The sequence below is a fragment of the Callithrix jacchus genome, chromosome 2 (genome assembly GCF_049354715.1).
Source record: "Callithrix jacchus isolate 240 chromosome 2, calJac240_pri, whole genome shotgun sequence".
Classification (NCBI taxonomy): domain Eukaryota; kingdom Metazoa; phylum Chordata; class Mammalia; order Primates; family Cebidae; genus Callithrix; species Callithrix jacchus.
Genome location: NC_133503.1, coordinates 202623451 through 202637337, shown reverse-complemented (window position 1 = coordinate 202637337; position 13887 = coordinate 202623451). Strand labels below are relative to the sequence as shown.

Genomic DNA, 13887 nt, shown 5'->3' with positions numbered 1-13887 from the left:
AAGAATTCTGAGTATGTATTCCAACATAGAGCCGTCAGCACTGGCTTAATTCCTCACATTTTATAATTCCACTAAGTGCAGTTAGCGGCAACTATGATTTTTGTTCAAGGCTGTCAGTCTGTCTCCCGGGTTGGAGTGTAGGGGGCAATCATAGCCCACTAGCGCCTCCACCTCCCGGGCATCAGAGATCCTCCTGCCTCAGCCTCTTGTATAGCAGGGACTGTAGGCATACCACCACAGTGGGCTTATTTTATTTTTTGTAGAGACAAGGCTCATTCTGTTACCCAGGCTTGTCCTGAACTGGGCTCAAGGGATCCCCTCGCCTGGGCCTCCTGAGTGTCTGGGATGCAGGTGTGAGCCCCTGCGTCCGGCTGGACTGAGTTGTGATGTACGTCTCCCTGACAGATTCCTTCACAGGCCCTGGACGCCAGATGCCAGGGCAGCAGCAAGCAGGCGGTGAAGGGCCTCTCCCTTCTGCCTGGGACTGGAATAAAAATAACCATGGCTAGTTTTAGACTCACTTGAAAATAGACCAAGCTCCCCCAAACCCTCCAGCATCTTCCTTCTATCTAAATGTCCATGATTCTAAACACTGTTGCCTTCTCTTTCTCCCGAGGGAATCTGATGGGACCTCTGTGTTCCTGGGTCCTCCTGTTCAGCAACCTCCTCCCTGGCTCTTGTTTTCAAACCTCAGCTCTGGGTGGTGGCAAATGAATCTGCTCCAGAAACCAGGTGGAAGGACAATTGTGCAAGGAGGCTCCCCCAAATTACACAAAGTTCAAGGTCAACGACATGTCTTTCAGATTTATAAGTAAAGTTGACCGTGTTTGAAAGCAACTCGTCCAGAAATGTCTAGATGGCCTTCCCCAGCTGCCAGCAGTTCATTGAAAGTCAATGCCTTTGCCCGTGAAAGGAAAACTTGGAGTCATTTTCCTACAGATCCGAAGTCTGGCCCACAGCCCTTGGGGCGTGGAAATCTTTAGAGTGACTTTTACTTTCACACCCTCTGCTGTTCCCTTCCTGCAGGTCCGCATCCCGCAGCGAGGCCCATGTGTGAAAAGCAGGGCTGCATGTCACTTGCTGTCCAGGGAATCGGCCTATTAATGTGTCAGACAAAAGTCTCTGCTCAAACTCGGCTAGTGAGACTGGTCCAGGCCAACCCCGCCAAGCACCATAAATAAATGACAGGTTCAGGGAGCAGAAAACCAGCACTTCATTACAGTCGCTCCCTCCACCGACCAAGCTGGCCGCCAAGCTGGGGCCGCCTCAGGTTTCCTCTGGCAGGAAGTGGACAGGCCAGTGCCGGCCGGACTCTGGAAGCGGGGCTGCGGCCTGGGGGGCATGCCTCTGTCAGAGGATGTCTGTCTTCGCAGCTGGCATTTCTTGTTAAGGCATGATTTCATTTTTTCAAGAGAGTTCTCTGGCTTCCAGAGTGGAGGTTTCTATGCTGCAGGGATGGCCACAGCAGGGGAATAAACATCCAGTTCTGGGGCTCAAGGACACTCCACAGATACACCCATGAAAGCAGCATGCAGGGACTGAGCGGGACACAGGCAGCATGCGGGGCATGAGGGTCGAGGGAGGGAGGCAGGTCTCACAGGTGTGGCCCGGAGCGAGCCAGAAGTTGGTAGCCTAGGAAGACTTCTGGAATCACACTGGTGATCCCTGCCGGCTCTTTTCCAAAGAGCAGGATGCAGAGGCCAGGCAGCCCTTTCAGGCAAAAGTGAGTTCTTGTTTAGGAAGAGACTTGGGTTTGCAAGGAACACCTAGAGGCAGCTCTGCACACATCAGGCTGTCAACAGGACTGTGAGTCGTTCTTTGAACACAACATTTTTACCTTTGCGGATTTTCCTTATTTATAATGGCAAAAATGAGGCTAGTGGCCACCAAGCGCCTGTTTATGAGCTACTGCTGCTCTGTGTTCGTTTTCTGGAGTTGCTGTAACAAATCACCACCAATCAAGTTCGGCTTAACACAACAAAATGTTTTTTTCCCAGTTCTGAAGTCAGGAATTGAAGGTGAAGGTACGAGCAAAGCCCTGGCCCTCTGGAAGCTTCATGAGGAGGACTTTCTGGCTCTTCCGCTCCTGGTGGCTGCGGATGCTCCTTGCCTGTGACTGCGTTGCTCCCATCTCTGCCTCCATCTGCGGGGGGCCTTCCCCCGTGTCTGTGTCTGGGATCTCTCCTTCAGTGAGCAGAAGGCTGCAGAAGCCATCAGCATCCCTTCCACGTGAGGCCTGCCCCCCCTGGACCTGCTGGCCCGTGTTGAACTCCCTCCCATGTAAAGTCCAGCTGCGCTTTGCCCTTCCAAGTTATCCTGGGAGCACTCGGGATACAGTGACCTGAACCCCTGCCTGCGGGTAAGCTAAGGTCAACTTCCTTCACTTAACCCCATCTGCCAAAACCCCTTTCTCATATATGGTCACAGTCACAGGGTCTTGTGGGGCATAGGTTTTACTAGGGAGTGGGAGGGACGCCGTTCAGCACGCTACCCCAAGCAATACATAAGGTCAACACATGCAAGGCCTATGCTGCCATACCTGAGAGGACAAGTTTACCATGGTTCCGTCATTGAGGAAGCCCTTCAATGCTCCCTGCAGAGGACGGTGTCCTCCATGGGGCAGGGAGAAGGGTGGAAGGTGGAGGCAGGGACCTGGCACATTGAGGATGCTGAAAAACTGTCCGCTGAGGTTCTGCCCTATTTTCAATTATTTCTAAATTACAGGACAAAATTACTCTACTCAGCATATGAATTTCTGACCCTAAGCTGAAGATAAATCAAGAATGGCCAGAATTCGCAGAGAAAGCGTAGCTGGAGTGAGCTTGGAGGGACAGGATGCTCCTCCGGATGGAGAGTGTGCCCACAGCCGGCTGGAGCGATTCGAGGCTGTTATCCCTAAACCATGTACTCAGCCCATATCTTGCTTTGAGTGTGTGTTAGGGCTGGAATCCGGCCAGAGGCTCCCACCAGGTGTTCCTCATCCTCCCAGCTCTTCCTGCAGAATCTTCCACAGATATTTTAATGATGACAATCCAGGGATCTCTGTAGAAACCCGGGGACCCTTTGCAGGGGTGAATGACGTGCTATGTGGCCCAGGGGCCCTCACTCAGCTGCACGGGCCACAGGGCAGGTAGCAGGTCGCAGATGCGCTGTGTTCCATGCCTGCTCCTAGCTACCCAAACACGTGGATTCTGGACCCCTGGGGACAGACACAGGGCACATCCCAGATCTCCTTTCAAAAGCAATTCAGAGTCTCTTGGGAGAGAGAAAGAGAAGGCAGGGGATGAAAGGAGGACTCAGAAACTCCTGGGAGCCAAAGAAAACCTTAGGTTTAGAGAAACTTGGAGCAATTAGTGCTTGGAGTTGGCAGCAAAATGGTGCCAGGTAATTAATTAACACCTAGAGTCTAAACAGGATCTTTCCACAGGGGCCTGAAAAGCCCCCGAGAAAGAGCGAAGTGGGGGGGAAAAGGGAGAATGAGATGAGGGAAGGGCAGGAAATGAGGGGCCGTTGGTGAGCGAGGTCGTTAATGGGCCTTAATTTTTCCCCAGTTTACCATAATCTCAGTCGCGCACTTCCCGTGTGACAAAGAGGGTGGCAGGTCCGGCTGTGCAGGTCTTGCTGCTTAGAGGCGGGTCCATATCTGTCAATCATGGGAGACACAGGCCAGTGGAGAGGCAGGAGCTCAGGGCGCCAGAAAAAGAGGATGCACAACTGAGAATCCAGCTTGAAAATGCATCCATCGGATCCATTCTGTCAGCACTGAGAGCGAAGGCTGGGGAGTCATCTTAAAAGTCACCACGCCGTTGATGGCCGCCAAATATTCTCTGTCAAAGAGTTCTGGCTACATACAATTTGGGTACTATATTTCCCTTTGCTAAGTATCTGAGGCACGTCTTCAGGTTGGAAGACAGTGGAAACCATCCACGTTTGCTTTGCCCTTTCTTATTTTATGTGAGTATTTCACTATTAACAAGAGAACTTTCCTGAGTAAAGGCATTTTTTGGAACTCAATGGAGAGTCTGTGTCAAGCCACAAGAGAGCCGAAGAATATTCTAGATGGACAACCCGCACCCCTTCATAGGGCTCCTCTGCCTACCGGGGCTGGTGTGTCCACAGTGTCTATCTCAGAGTGGCTGTGTCTCTAGACGGTTTTTATGGCTCCCACTCACGACTGAACAAGATGTATTGTGGCCATTTCACAAAGTTGAACTTACCTCTAAGCAGTTGAAAGCTGCTAAGGCCTCTTCTGTAAACCCAAACCTGGGAAAATGTTCATCACTACAGCAGTTAGAGGCAATAAAACGCCTAAAACAGTGTGGTTAATAGGTGGGCTGAGCACCTCATTCACTGCCAAGTTCTAATCCCACTTCCAATGAAGACTTCAGGTTAATGTGTGCAGTGTACATGTGGGCTGTGACTGAGAAATGATCCCATCATATTCCATTATGTAGGGTTCCTTCCATCCTCTTAGCTCTATTTCTCACTGTTCTTATAGCCAATGGTAAGAACAGACTGTCTGAGTGATGTGAAGTTTTGTAGAAAAAATAAAACAAAATTAGTAACGCAATTGTTTCAGGGTTAGGGCTATAAAATGCAGCGCTTACTAATTCAAGTGTGTTTGAATTACTAATTCAAGAAAACACATCACAAAATCCACTTCAGACACAATTTCCTGTTCCCTTTAAGAAGTGACTATTAGCCAAAAATGTCTTCTGAGTAATACTGCTTCTGGCTGAAGCTTGGATTTTAAGTAGAATGTACTTTAAAAGCAAAAGAAGCTTGTCACTAGCCCATAGCGGCAGATGTCTTTGGCAGGTGCATTCTCTAAGCAACCGAGGAAGAGCTGGGAAACCTGGCTCCCCTAACGCGGCTGTATCTCTGCAGCTCCATGCTCCTTTCTGAGAAGCGGCTGCATCCCTGCGACTCTTCTTGATAAGTACAGGGTCCTTCCACACCTTTTCCTCCTTCCCTGTACTCAGCAACAATTATTCAGAAAAGACGTGTTCTGAAGCAATCTGCTCATGTCGCTCGGAGTCCCCCAAATACATACTCTAAGAGTGAAGAGGGGTCTGCCTGGAGTTCCGTGTAGAGATGAACCAAGGCAGTGTCACCTGTGGGGGATAATTTTATGTCATCCTGACAGGGCCTCAATATCCAGATTCTTGGTCAGGCACAGTATCTGGGGACATTTCTGGACGAGATCCACATCTGAATCCCTGGACCGAGGGAAGCTGTCTCCCTCACTGGTGTGGGTGGACATCATTCAATCACCGAAGACCTGAATGGAATAAAAAGCTGAACAAGGAAGAATTTTCTTCTCACTTCCTCACAGTCTCCCAGCCAGGCCACGGGTCTCCTGCCTTGACTCCGGTGTCCATGGGCGCTTCCTCCAGCAGCTCCCCAGCCCTCCTCCAGCTGCTCAGCTTCAGGCTGCAGGGCTTGCCAGGCTCCACATCACAGAAGCCAGTTCTTACCGCAATTCTCTTGACAGATGACGGATGTAGATAATAGAGCCACCGCCAGAGATACCTGGGTAGATGGGGCATCTGTGGAGCTGGGTTGCCCTTGAGAACACCCACGAAGCCACTCCCCAAGATGGTTTTCCCATGCAGCACAGGGTCCCAGGTGGGAGCACACAGGCATTGGCCGAAGTCCTCGTGCCACGTGGGAGGCCCCTTTAGACTTTCTTCTCAACACTGAGGAAGGGACCATGCTTGCCCATCTTCAGAGTGGTGACATCAACTGTGTCTAGAGATTCACTGGAGGGAGAGACTTGGAAAGAGCTTCCCAGCACCGATCAGTCCCGGCAGATCTGGAAATCATTCCCACCGCAGCACACCAGGTACAGCGCATATGAAACGCATCCCTATTAACGAAAAGAACCTTTAAGCATAATGTGTCAGTTCAGTAGGATTCATGATCTCAGAGAAGCTAGTGTCCCATTATCAGTTTTTAATCTTATCCACATCATCCTGTTTAGGAAAAAAAATCCTCATGAGTACTTTTCCCTGAGTCATTCTACTTCCTTCAAATAGCAAAACATTTGGAATCTCAAGAAACATCCTTTCTGCTTGGCATTGCTCACCTCTTCCAGTCTGAGAAGGGAACCATCATATAACTTCAGTGAATTTGATAAACTACAAATTTAGCGGCTTTTTATTTTTGAGGAGTGACTAGCGGCGCTCCCTGTCCTCGGCGGCACCTGCTCTCCCTCACTTCCCCCATTATGCAGACTTCAAGGAGCAGAGCTGCCCTGTCAGAGAAGCCCTGGTAGGAAGGAGCTCCTGAGCGGCTCAGGCGCTGGCAGCGTCTTTAGTCCCTAGACAGGCACATTAGTCTGGGTGTTAGCCGCGTCTCCTTAATTGGATTGCCTGCATAAATTGCAATAGAGGGTGGACAAGTGATAGGAATAAATATGTTTTTCCCCTTAAAAAGAACCAAAATATGTAAACAACCTGTCATGTAGGAAAGAGTGCATGTGCATCTTATTGAAAGGGGAGAAATAATTTGGAGAGATGAGAAAGGAGCACAGGGTAAAAGCTGATATTCTTCTTTTCTAACGGATAGCCCCAAGTTGTAGAGGCCATTATTTCTTGCATTTTCAGAGCAAATGAACTTGACAGATGGCTGTGTCACCCAAACCCCCACCTACCAACTTGATTATGCAGAAAACAATACAATAGAAAAGAAATCATTACTGAAGGAACCTGGTTAGTCCACAGAGGGCCGGGGAATGCAGAAGAACAAAATTACAGTGGTGGAATTGAACAGCGAGAATGCATTTAACACAAAGTGGGTTACAGCAGGGCAATCAGTCATGGCTAAAGCTATTGTCTGGGCTTGCTTGCATGGTATATGAAGTAATCTGTCATCTCCCACCAATTTATGCTTAGTTTGTAGGAGAAAACTACAAAGGTTTTGCCAGGACATGTGCTGGTAGCCTTGGGTAGCTCAAGTGTGGACTCACAGAGATGACACGTTGGACACTGCAGGACTCTGGCTGGCTTCTGTGTGTCGGGGTGGTTCTCTCATCATCAACCTGCTGGCATCGGATGCTCACATGATGTGCTGGTGTGTTTGGGGAAGTTAAGGACACAGATTCATTCGACTTCAACAATGGCCAGCCCTGCACGGTGACGGTGTGGACACAGAAAGCACCAGCTGAGAAGACAGAAGGCCACAGTTAGAGTAGCACTTTTGAAGACTCAGGAAAGAGTGTTGCCACGAGTTTAGCAAGACCCTCAGCCTTCCTACTTGTGGTGGTGTGTACGTGTTAGGACAGGTCAACACCAACTATAGACACCTTGTCATTTATGCAACAGGCAGCCTGAGATAAACAGGAAAACTATGTTTTCAGCTACGTAGGCAGTCAGGAGCCACATCTAAGAAGGTGCTTCCAAACCGGAAATGTCAGCTCCTCTTGAGAAGTCAGGTCCTCTGCTCCTGTGCTAAAAAGTGATGGGGCCTTGCCCCCTTGATTCCTGTTGTGCACCATTCCTCCCACCGGAAAACATTTTCCCCACCCATTGCTGTTCCTGGGCATGGCCAGCTTGGCAGGCCCAGCTCACAGGTAACTCCAGGGAACACCTGCTCACAGGTAACTCTGGGGGCACCTGCTCACAGGTAACTCTGGGGGCACCTGCTCACAGGTAACTCCAGGGGGCACTTTCTCACAGGTAACTCTGGGGGCACCTGCTCACAGGTAACTCTGGGGGCACCTGCTCACAGGTAACTCCAGGGGGCACCTTCTCACAGGTAACTCCGGGGGCACCTTCTCACAGGTAACTCCGGGGGCACCTTCTCACAGGTAACTCCGGGGGCACCTGCTCACAGGTAACTCTGGGGGCACCTGCTCACAGGTAACTCCAGGGGGCACCTTCTCACAGGTAACTCTGGGGGCACCTTCTCACAGGTAACTCCGGGGGGGCACCTGCTCACAGGTAACTCCGGGGGGCACCTGCTCACAGGTAACTCCAGGGGGCACCTGCTCACAGGTAACTCCAGGGGGCACCTTCTCACAGGTAACTCCAGGGGGCACCTGCTCACAGGTAACCCCAGGGGGCACCTGCTCACAGGTAACTCTGGGGGCACCTGCTCACAGGTAACTCCAGGGGGTACCTGCTCACAGGTAACTCCAGGGAACACCTGCTCACAGGTAACTCCAGGGGGCACCTGCTCACAGGTAACCCCAGGGGGCACCTTCTCACAGGTAACTCTGGGGGCACCTTCTCACAGGTAACTCCAGGGGGCACCTTCTCACAGGTAACTCTGGGGGCACCTTCTCACAGGTAACTCTGGGGACACCTGCTCACAGGTAACTCCAGGGGGCACCAGCTCACAAGTGACTCTGGGGGCACCTTCCACAGGTAACTCTGGGGGTACCTTCTCACAGGTAACTCCAGGGGGCACCTGCTCACAGGTAACTCTGGGGGCACCTGCTCACAGGTAACTCCAGGGGGCACCTGCTCACAGGTAACTCTGGGGGCACCTTCTCACAGGTAACTCTGGGGGCACCTGCTCACAGGTAACTCTGGGGGCACCAGCTCACAGGTAACTCTGGGGGCACCTGCTCACAGGTAACTCTGGGGGCACCAGCTCACAAGTGACTCTGGGGGCACCTGCCCTTTGCATGGCCTATACCCCCATTATCCCAGGACTCCTGGCACTGGCCATTTAGGATTGATCTTAGCTCTCATGTTAGACTCCATACTCTCGAGGCAAGTGGCTGCATCACATCCATCCATCCCAGGTTTCATCTGTCCACATATTACAATCTCTCTCTGTATACAGACGTGATACACAAAATGGGTCCCTAGCTATTCAATATGAATCCTGTACTGTCTGGGACAATATCTTATTCACCCACAGAGCAGGGATATGAATACACAGGTACTTAATAATTTAATGTATTTAATAATCTAATTTAATGTACTATCAAATATAATCATACAGGTTAAGTATTCTTTATCCAAAATGCTGGGAACCAGAAGTGTTTCAGATTTCTAACTTTTTTTCAGATTTTGGAACAGTCACGTATAAATAATAAAATCTCTTGGGGATGAAACCAAAGTATAAAGACGAGATTAATTTATGTTTTATATATACTCTACACATATAGCCTGTAGGTAATTTTATACATTACTTTTAATAATTTTGTGAAACCTATCCCATAAGGTCAGGGTGAAATTCGCCACTTCAGTTTGCAATTTTGAAGCACTTCAGATTTCTGATTTGGGGATTACAGATGCTCAACCTGCATAATATTAATATAATTAGATAACATGCTATATACATTATTGAATATGTTAATACCAATGCAGTAATCATCTGTTGAGATTAATTAAATATAAATTTGTTAAAAGTTGACCCAGGGATTATACACAGCTTTCTAAAAATTAAAAGGATCTTCCAAGCTTTCACTGTATCTCCTGATTGATGCCTACTGTTTTCCAAAATATTTGTAATCGATGACTTACATCTTTATTTTACATTTGCTTGATGAAAGGTAAGTAGTTAGCAGAGCAGCAATAGTCTATTTGTACCTTGTATTACCTCAAACTAAAGAACAAACACAGAAATGTGTATTAGATTATTCTCATTTCAAAAAGTCCTAGTTCAAAAGTCCAGTGTTGAAGCGTGCTAAGAAATGTACTTTGCCGGGTTCAAAGCCAAGGGGCGGAGGCTCGGTCGCATTTACCTACAGTCGCTCATGAAGTCTCCCAGGATATCACCTTTGCTGCTGATCATGAAGCTTGCAACCCCTGGAGAAGGATGTGTTTGGTTTGTTTGGAATGGAAGCACTGCCCGTTCTGTGGCAGAGCACAGCAGCTGTGTCTCTAAAATAGAAACAGTTACTCAGACAAGGAAGCTTTGGAGAATCAGCCTTCAGAGCAGCCAGACGTGGCTTCCTAATGCCCGTGGCAGCAGGAGTTCAGAGCCTCACCTCTGACACTCTGATGAGATCATGGCTTTAGATGTCATCCGAGAACTCAGCCCTGTGCTGGGCAGGGGGCTATTTGGGGACAGTGCAACCATGCTGATTTCCAAGGGGATGGTGGGTACAGTGAGAGGCAAAATAACTGCACTACTGATATGGGACAATGGGGACTGACATCGGCCAGCTTCACTGGTACCCCAATATCAGCCTTGAAGCATTACCTAATACACCGCCAATTAAATTGGTCCTCAGTATTATTCAGGGCAGGGCGATCGCTGATAGCCACAGTGAGAAATATCTGGACAGCAAAATATAATTTATCTCAGGAGAATACAGGTTGATTCATGAAATAAAATCTGCTTTCAAGTCCAAAATATTTGTGGGCTTCTCTTGAAAGGTAATAAATGGAAAAGAAAGAACAGTGCTTCTTAGAGTTAAGGGGCAGCAGTGTCTGTAGCTAGGATCCCCAACTGCAGCCACAAATCTGGTCTCAGAGAGGAGCTTCCTTCCTCCCTGAACCTCACTGTTGTTTCTAGGAGCCTGCTCTCCACGATCCTCTTAGGGTAGCAGAATTATGGCCTCCAAAACATGTCCACATCCCAACCCCAGAACCTGTGAGCATGTAGATTACAGAAAGGGAGCTGAGGCTCTTGCTGGCACGCAGGTCACTGAGGAGCTGGCCTCCAGGTGGCAGATCCTCCCATATGATTGTCCTGCATGACCTGGGCAGACCTAGTGCAGTCACCAGGCTATTATAGGAAAGACAGGGACTGAAGAGAGAGCTGGGGAGAGAGTAGAAGATGCCACACTGCTGACTGTGAAGATGGAACATGGAGCCACAAGCCCAGGAATGTTTGTGGTCTCCCGGAGCTGGAAGGGCAGGGAAACAGGTTTTCCTCCAGCCCTTCCAGAAGGGAGGCAGCCCAGCCAATGACTTGGCTTTAGCCCAGTGAGTCCCTTTTCAGACTTCGGATGCCAGAGCTGCAAGGTCACAAGTCTGCGTTGTTTAAGCCACTAACTCTGTGGTGTCTTGTTACAGTTGAAATAAGAAACCGATACACCTGCACCCACAATCCTCTGGCCCCAGCTCTTTGGGATCCGCATTTCCCCACCAGTGATGTGATGTGGTCTTAAGTTCACGCCTTAAGTTCTTTGGGGAGCAAATTTGCTTTCTCACTGAGACCCTTTGAAAGAACGATCTTAGGAGAAGAAGTAATTTTGAAAGAAAGGAATTTTCATGGGAATTTGGTAGCTCTGTTGGGACAGGAGTCCCTCTCTGAAATTCACCTATAAGGCCCTAAATTGGCTGGTGCATTTCTACACGGGCATCCCCACAGGGCCAAGATGCCAGGGAGCTGGGCTGTGCATGATGGTGTCTCAGACAGCCCCTGATGGAGCCTGTTGGTTTCCAGAGGTGCCCCAGGTGCTGCAGAAGCAACAGACGGCTGGGGAGCAGCCTCTGTGTTGAAGAACCCGAAAAGTGAGAAGCCCAGGGGTGGCAGGTGCAGCATGAAAAGGCAGCATGCAGCATGTCTGGAGAAGCTGCCAGGAGGAGACAATGGGTTTCTAGACCAGAAAGCCTCTGAGGGTTAGGAGCCCACATTCAAATATGGGAGGGCTTCTGATAGGCAGCAGGTCCTTCTCCTGGGCCTGAGGAACAGGAACAGTATATGCCATGGAGGTGGCCTGTGGCCCGAGCCACACCCCGGCGGGGCGTTCCTGTCTCACCCCACTGTGCACCGCACACTGCACACCGCACACCGCAGGCCACGCGCCGCGCACCGCACACCACACACTGCACACCGCGCATTGCACACCGCGCATTGCACACTGCACACCACACACCGCACACTGCACATTGCACACCGCACACTGCACACTACCAGGATCCTTCTTGCTTTCCTTTGCACCCCCTCAGAGCTCACCATGATTCCTTCTGTTCTTACAATACACAGGGGAAGTGGTCCTGTCCTTGCCTGCTGTGTGCAGCATAGAGCCTGTCTCTGAGACCAGATGGCCCCACATCCAGCAGCCTAGCCCCCTGAGAATACAAACCAGGCACCACAGAGAAGTACAGTCCTCCCCAAGAACCCACTTGGCCAGGACCTTGATCTTGGATGCCTCAGCCTCCAGAACTGTGGAACATGAACGTCTGTTATTTAAACTACTCTGTTCGTGGTATTTTGTGACAGCAGCCAACCCTTGCCATCCGTTTTCGGCCCCATCCTCCCCCAGGGTCATCTGATCTCAAGATAATTAATTTAATCAGATTTGCAAAGACCCATGTCTGAATTAAAGCGATACATGCAGGTTCTGGGAGGGACACAGTCTGTGAGGGACAGATTCTGGGAGGGACAGGGTCCAGGGTGGGAACAGGGCTCGGGAAAGACACGTCTTTTTGGAGAGACAGCATTCATCCCAGCACACTTGTGAAGAGGTTTCTTAGCATTTGGGTAACGTGACGCATTGATCAACAGGGCATCTTACGTTGTATTGCAAGTACTTCTGAGTCGTCTTTCGACGGAAGAGGTTTACTGATCCCTGTAACTGAGTCATGTGCTGAGTTATTTATTACTGGACACACGTCTCATTGGAGTGCCTGGCTTCTACAATCCTGGATCCAGAGAATTTGCATCTCCCACGCCGTTTGTGATTTCATGGTCACCAATCCTGCTTTTACTTGCTGCTGTTCTCAAATGTGCTGAGATTAAGGTCCCAGAGGGTCGGTCCAGGGGTTCCCATCTCTCCTGCTTCACTCTGAATATCTTTAGGAAAAACTCTTATCTCCCAAGCAAATGACACAGTCCCTTTAAGTGGAGCCCGGATAAAGGGACTGTCTGCAGATTTTCACTCTCTGCCTCTCTCTCCCCATCCAGCATATCTCTGGATAGAAGGTTACTGATTTGAGTGAGCTTCTAGCTATAGGCTTTCATCAAAGACTAGTGCTCTTGGTGATCTAGAAACCTCGCTGCAGTTGCTGGGAAGCCAGGACTCTCGATCCTTCGGTTCCAGTGGTCCAGGACACTCCCGTCAGACCAGGCCATCTCTGTGCTTGGCTGGGGCTGAAGTCCAGATTCCGTCACTCACATCTTCAGCTCCGTTCCACTTGGCTCAGAATCTCTAATGAACTCCCAAGGCATCTCATTCAGACCAACATACCAAAAGCACTGAGAAGTACTGCTGAAATCAGTCGTCAATTCTGAAATGTAACATGTCTCCTTTCCTGCAAGAAACTCCTGTAGGGGAAGGAGCTTCCTGAGATTCCCGGAACGGAGCTCTCCGAAGTGACCTGGGACATTTAGAATCAGCACTTCAATTATTTTGCACTTCACATTTTTCCAGACAAAAGGCATATTCTAGGAAATGCACTTTATCCTTACAATGTGGTATTTATTTTTAAGTGCAAGTAAGGGTCAATACACCCTGAATGAAAGGTGGGCACCTGCACGTGGGCCCTCACTGGAAGCAGACACTTTCTGCACCCTCCTTTTTAGGGGTGGCCACTGGGAGAAGCAGACAGGTGTGAGGCCCACATGGGGTGTGTGCAGGGACGAGCTGAAGTTCATGCTGTCCCCCTCCTTCTCCAATCAGATCCATTTCCTTGAGGACAGAGATGGCACCTTCACTTCATTTAAACTTATTTTTGAGTTTTCATTAAATGTATTTTTGAGTTCCTACTATTTAGAATGGGGCTCGGTGCATGTGACAGCCGTGGTTACGGAAGGAATGAGTTCATTGTACCCGGCTCATGAGGAGTGGTGTCTGACGAGACTCTGAGTCGAAAAGGTCATTACGAGTCAACACCTTCAGACTTAGCACGAGAAAGAAAACAGGCTGGGCATAGTGTAATCCCAGCACTTTGGAGGCCGAGGTGGGCAGATCACCTGAGGTCAGGAGTTAGATACCAGCCTGGCCAGCATGGCAAAACCTCATCTCTACTGAAAATA

The 13887-nt window shown here is 49.6% G+C and overlaps 1 protein-coding gene across 2 annotated transcripts; it reads right to left on the bottom strand.

Annotated features, from left to right (window-relative positions):
• Positions 1-792: 792 nt before the first annotated feature.
• On the bottom strand, positions 793-9816 carry LOC118151603 (uncharacterized). 2 transcript variants are annotated; one of them, XR_013532706.1, is made up of 3 exons: positions 9701-9816; positions 6971-7164; positions 793-5869 (listed from the first exon to the last, which is right to left on the bottom strand). XR_013532706.1 is itself a non-coding variant. In XM_078365944.1 (3 exons), the coding sequence occupies exons 1-3, from the start codon at positions 9748-9750 to the stop codon at positions 5801-5803; spliced, it is 309 nt and encodes a 102-aa protein (XP_078222070.1). In that variant the 5' UTR covers positions 9751-9816; the 3' UTR covers positions 793-5800. The 2 variants fall into 2 exon arrangements, 1 of the variants encoding a protein (XP_078222070.1); XM_078365944.1 differs by having other exon boundaries at positions 9705-9816.
• Positions 9817-13887: the final 4071 nt, after the last annotated feature.

Excerpts from the sequence above, each read along its gene's own strand:
- LOC118151603 (XM_078365944.1), bottom strand. The coding sequence starts at position 9,750 with ATGATCAGCAGCAAAGGTGATATCCTGGGAGACTTCATGAGCGACT. Across the intron at positions 7,165-9,704 it reads GGGAGACTTCATGAGCGACT|CTGGTGCTTTCTGTGTCCAC; the intron begins GTAGGTAAATGC and ends CTGTCTTCTCAG. Across the intron at positions 5,870-6,970 it reads GTGTCCAACGTGTCATCTCT|GGATGCGTTTCATATGCGCT; the intron begins GTGAGTCCACAC and ends TTTCGTTAATAG.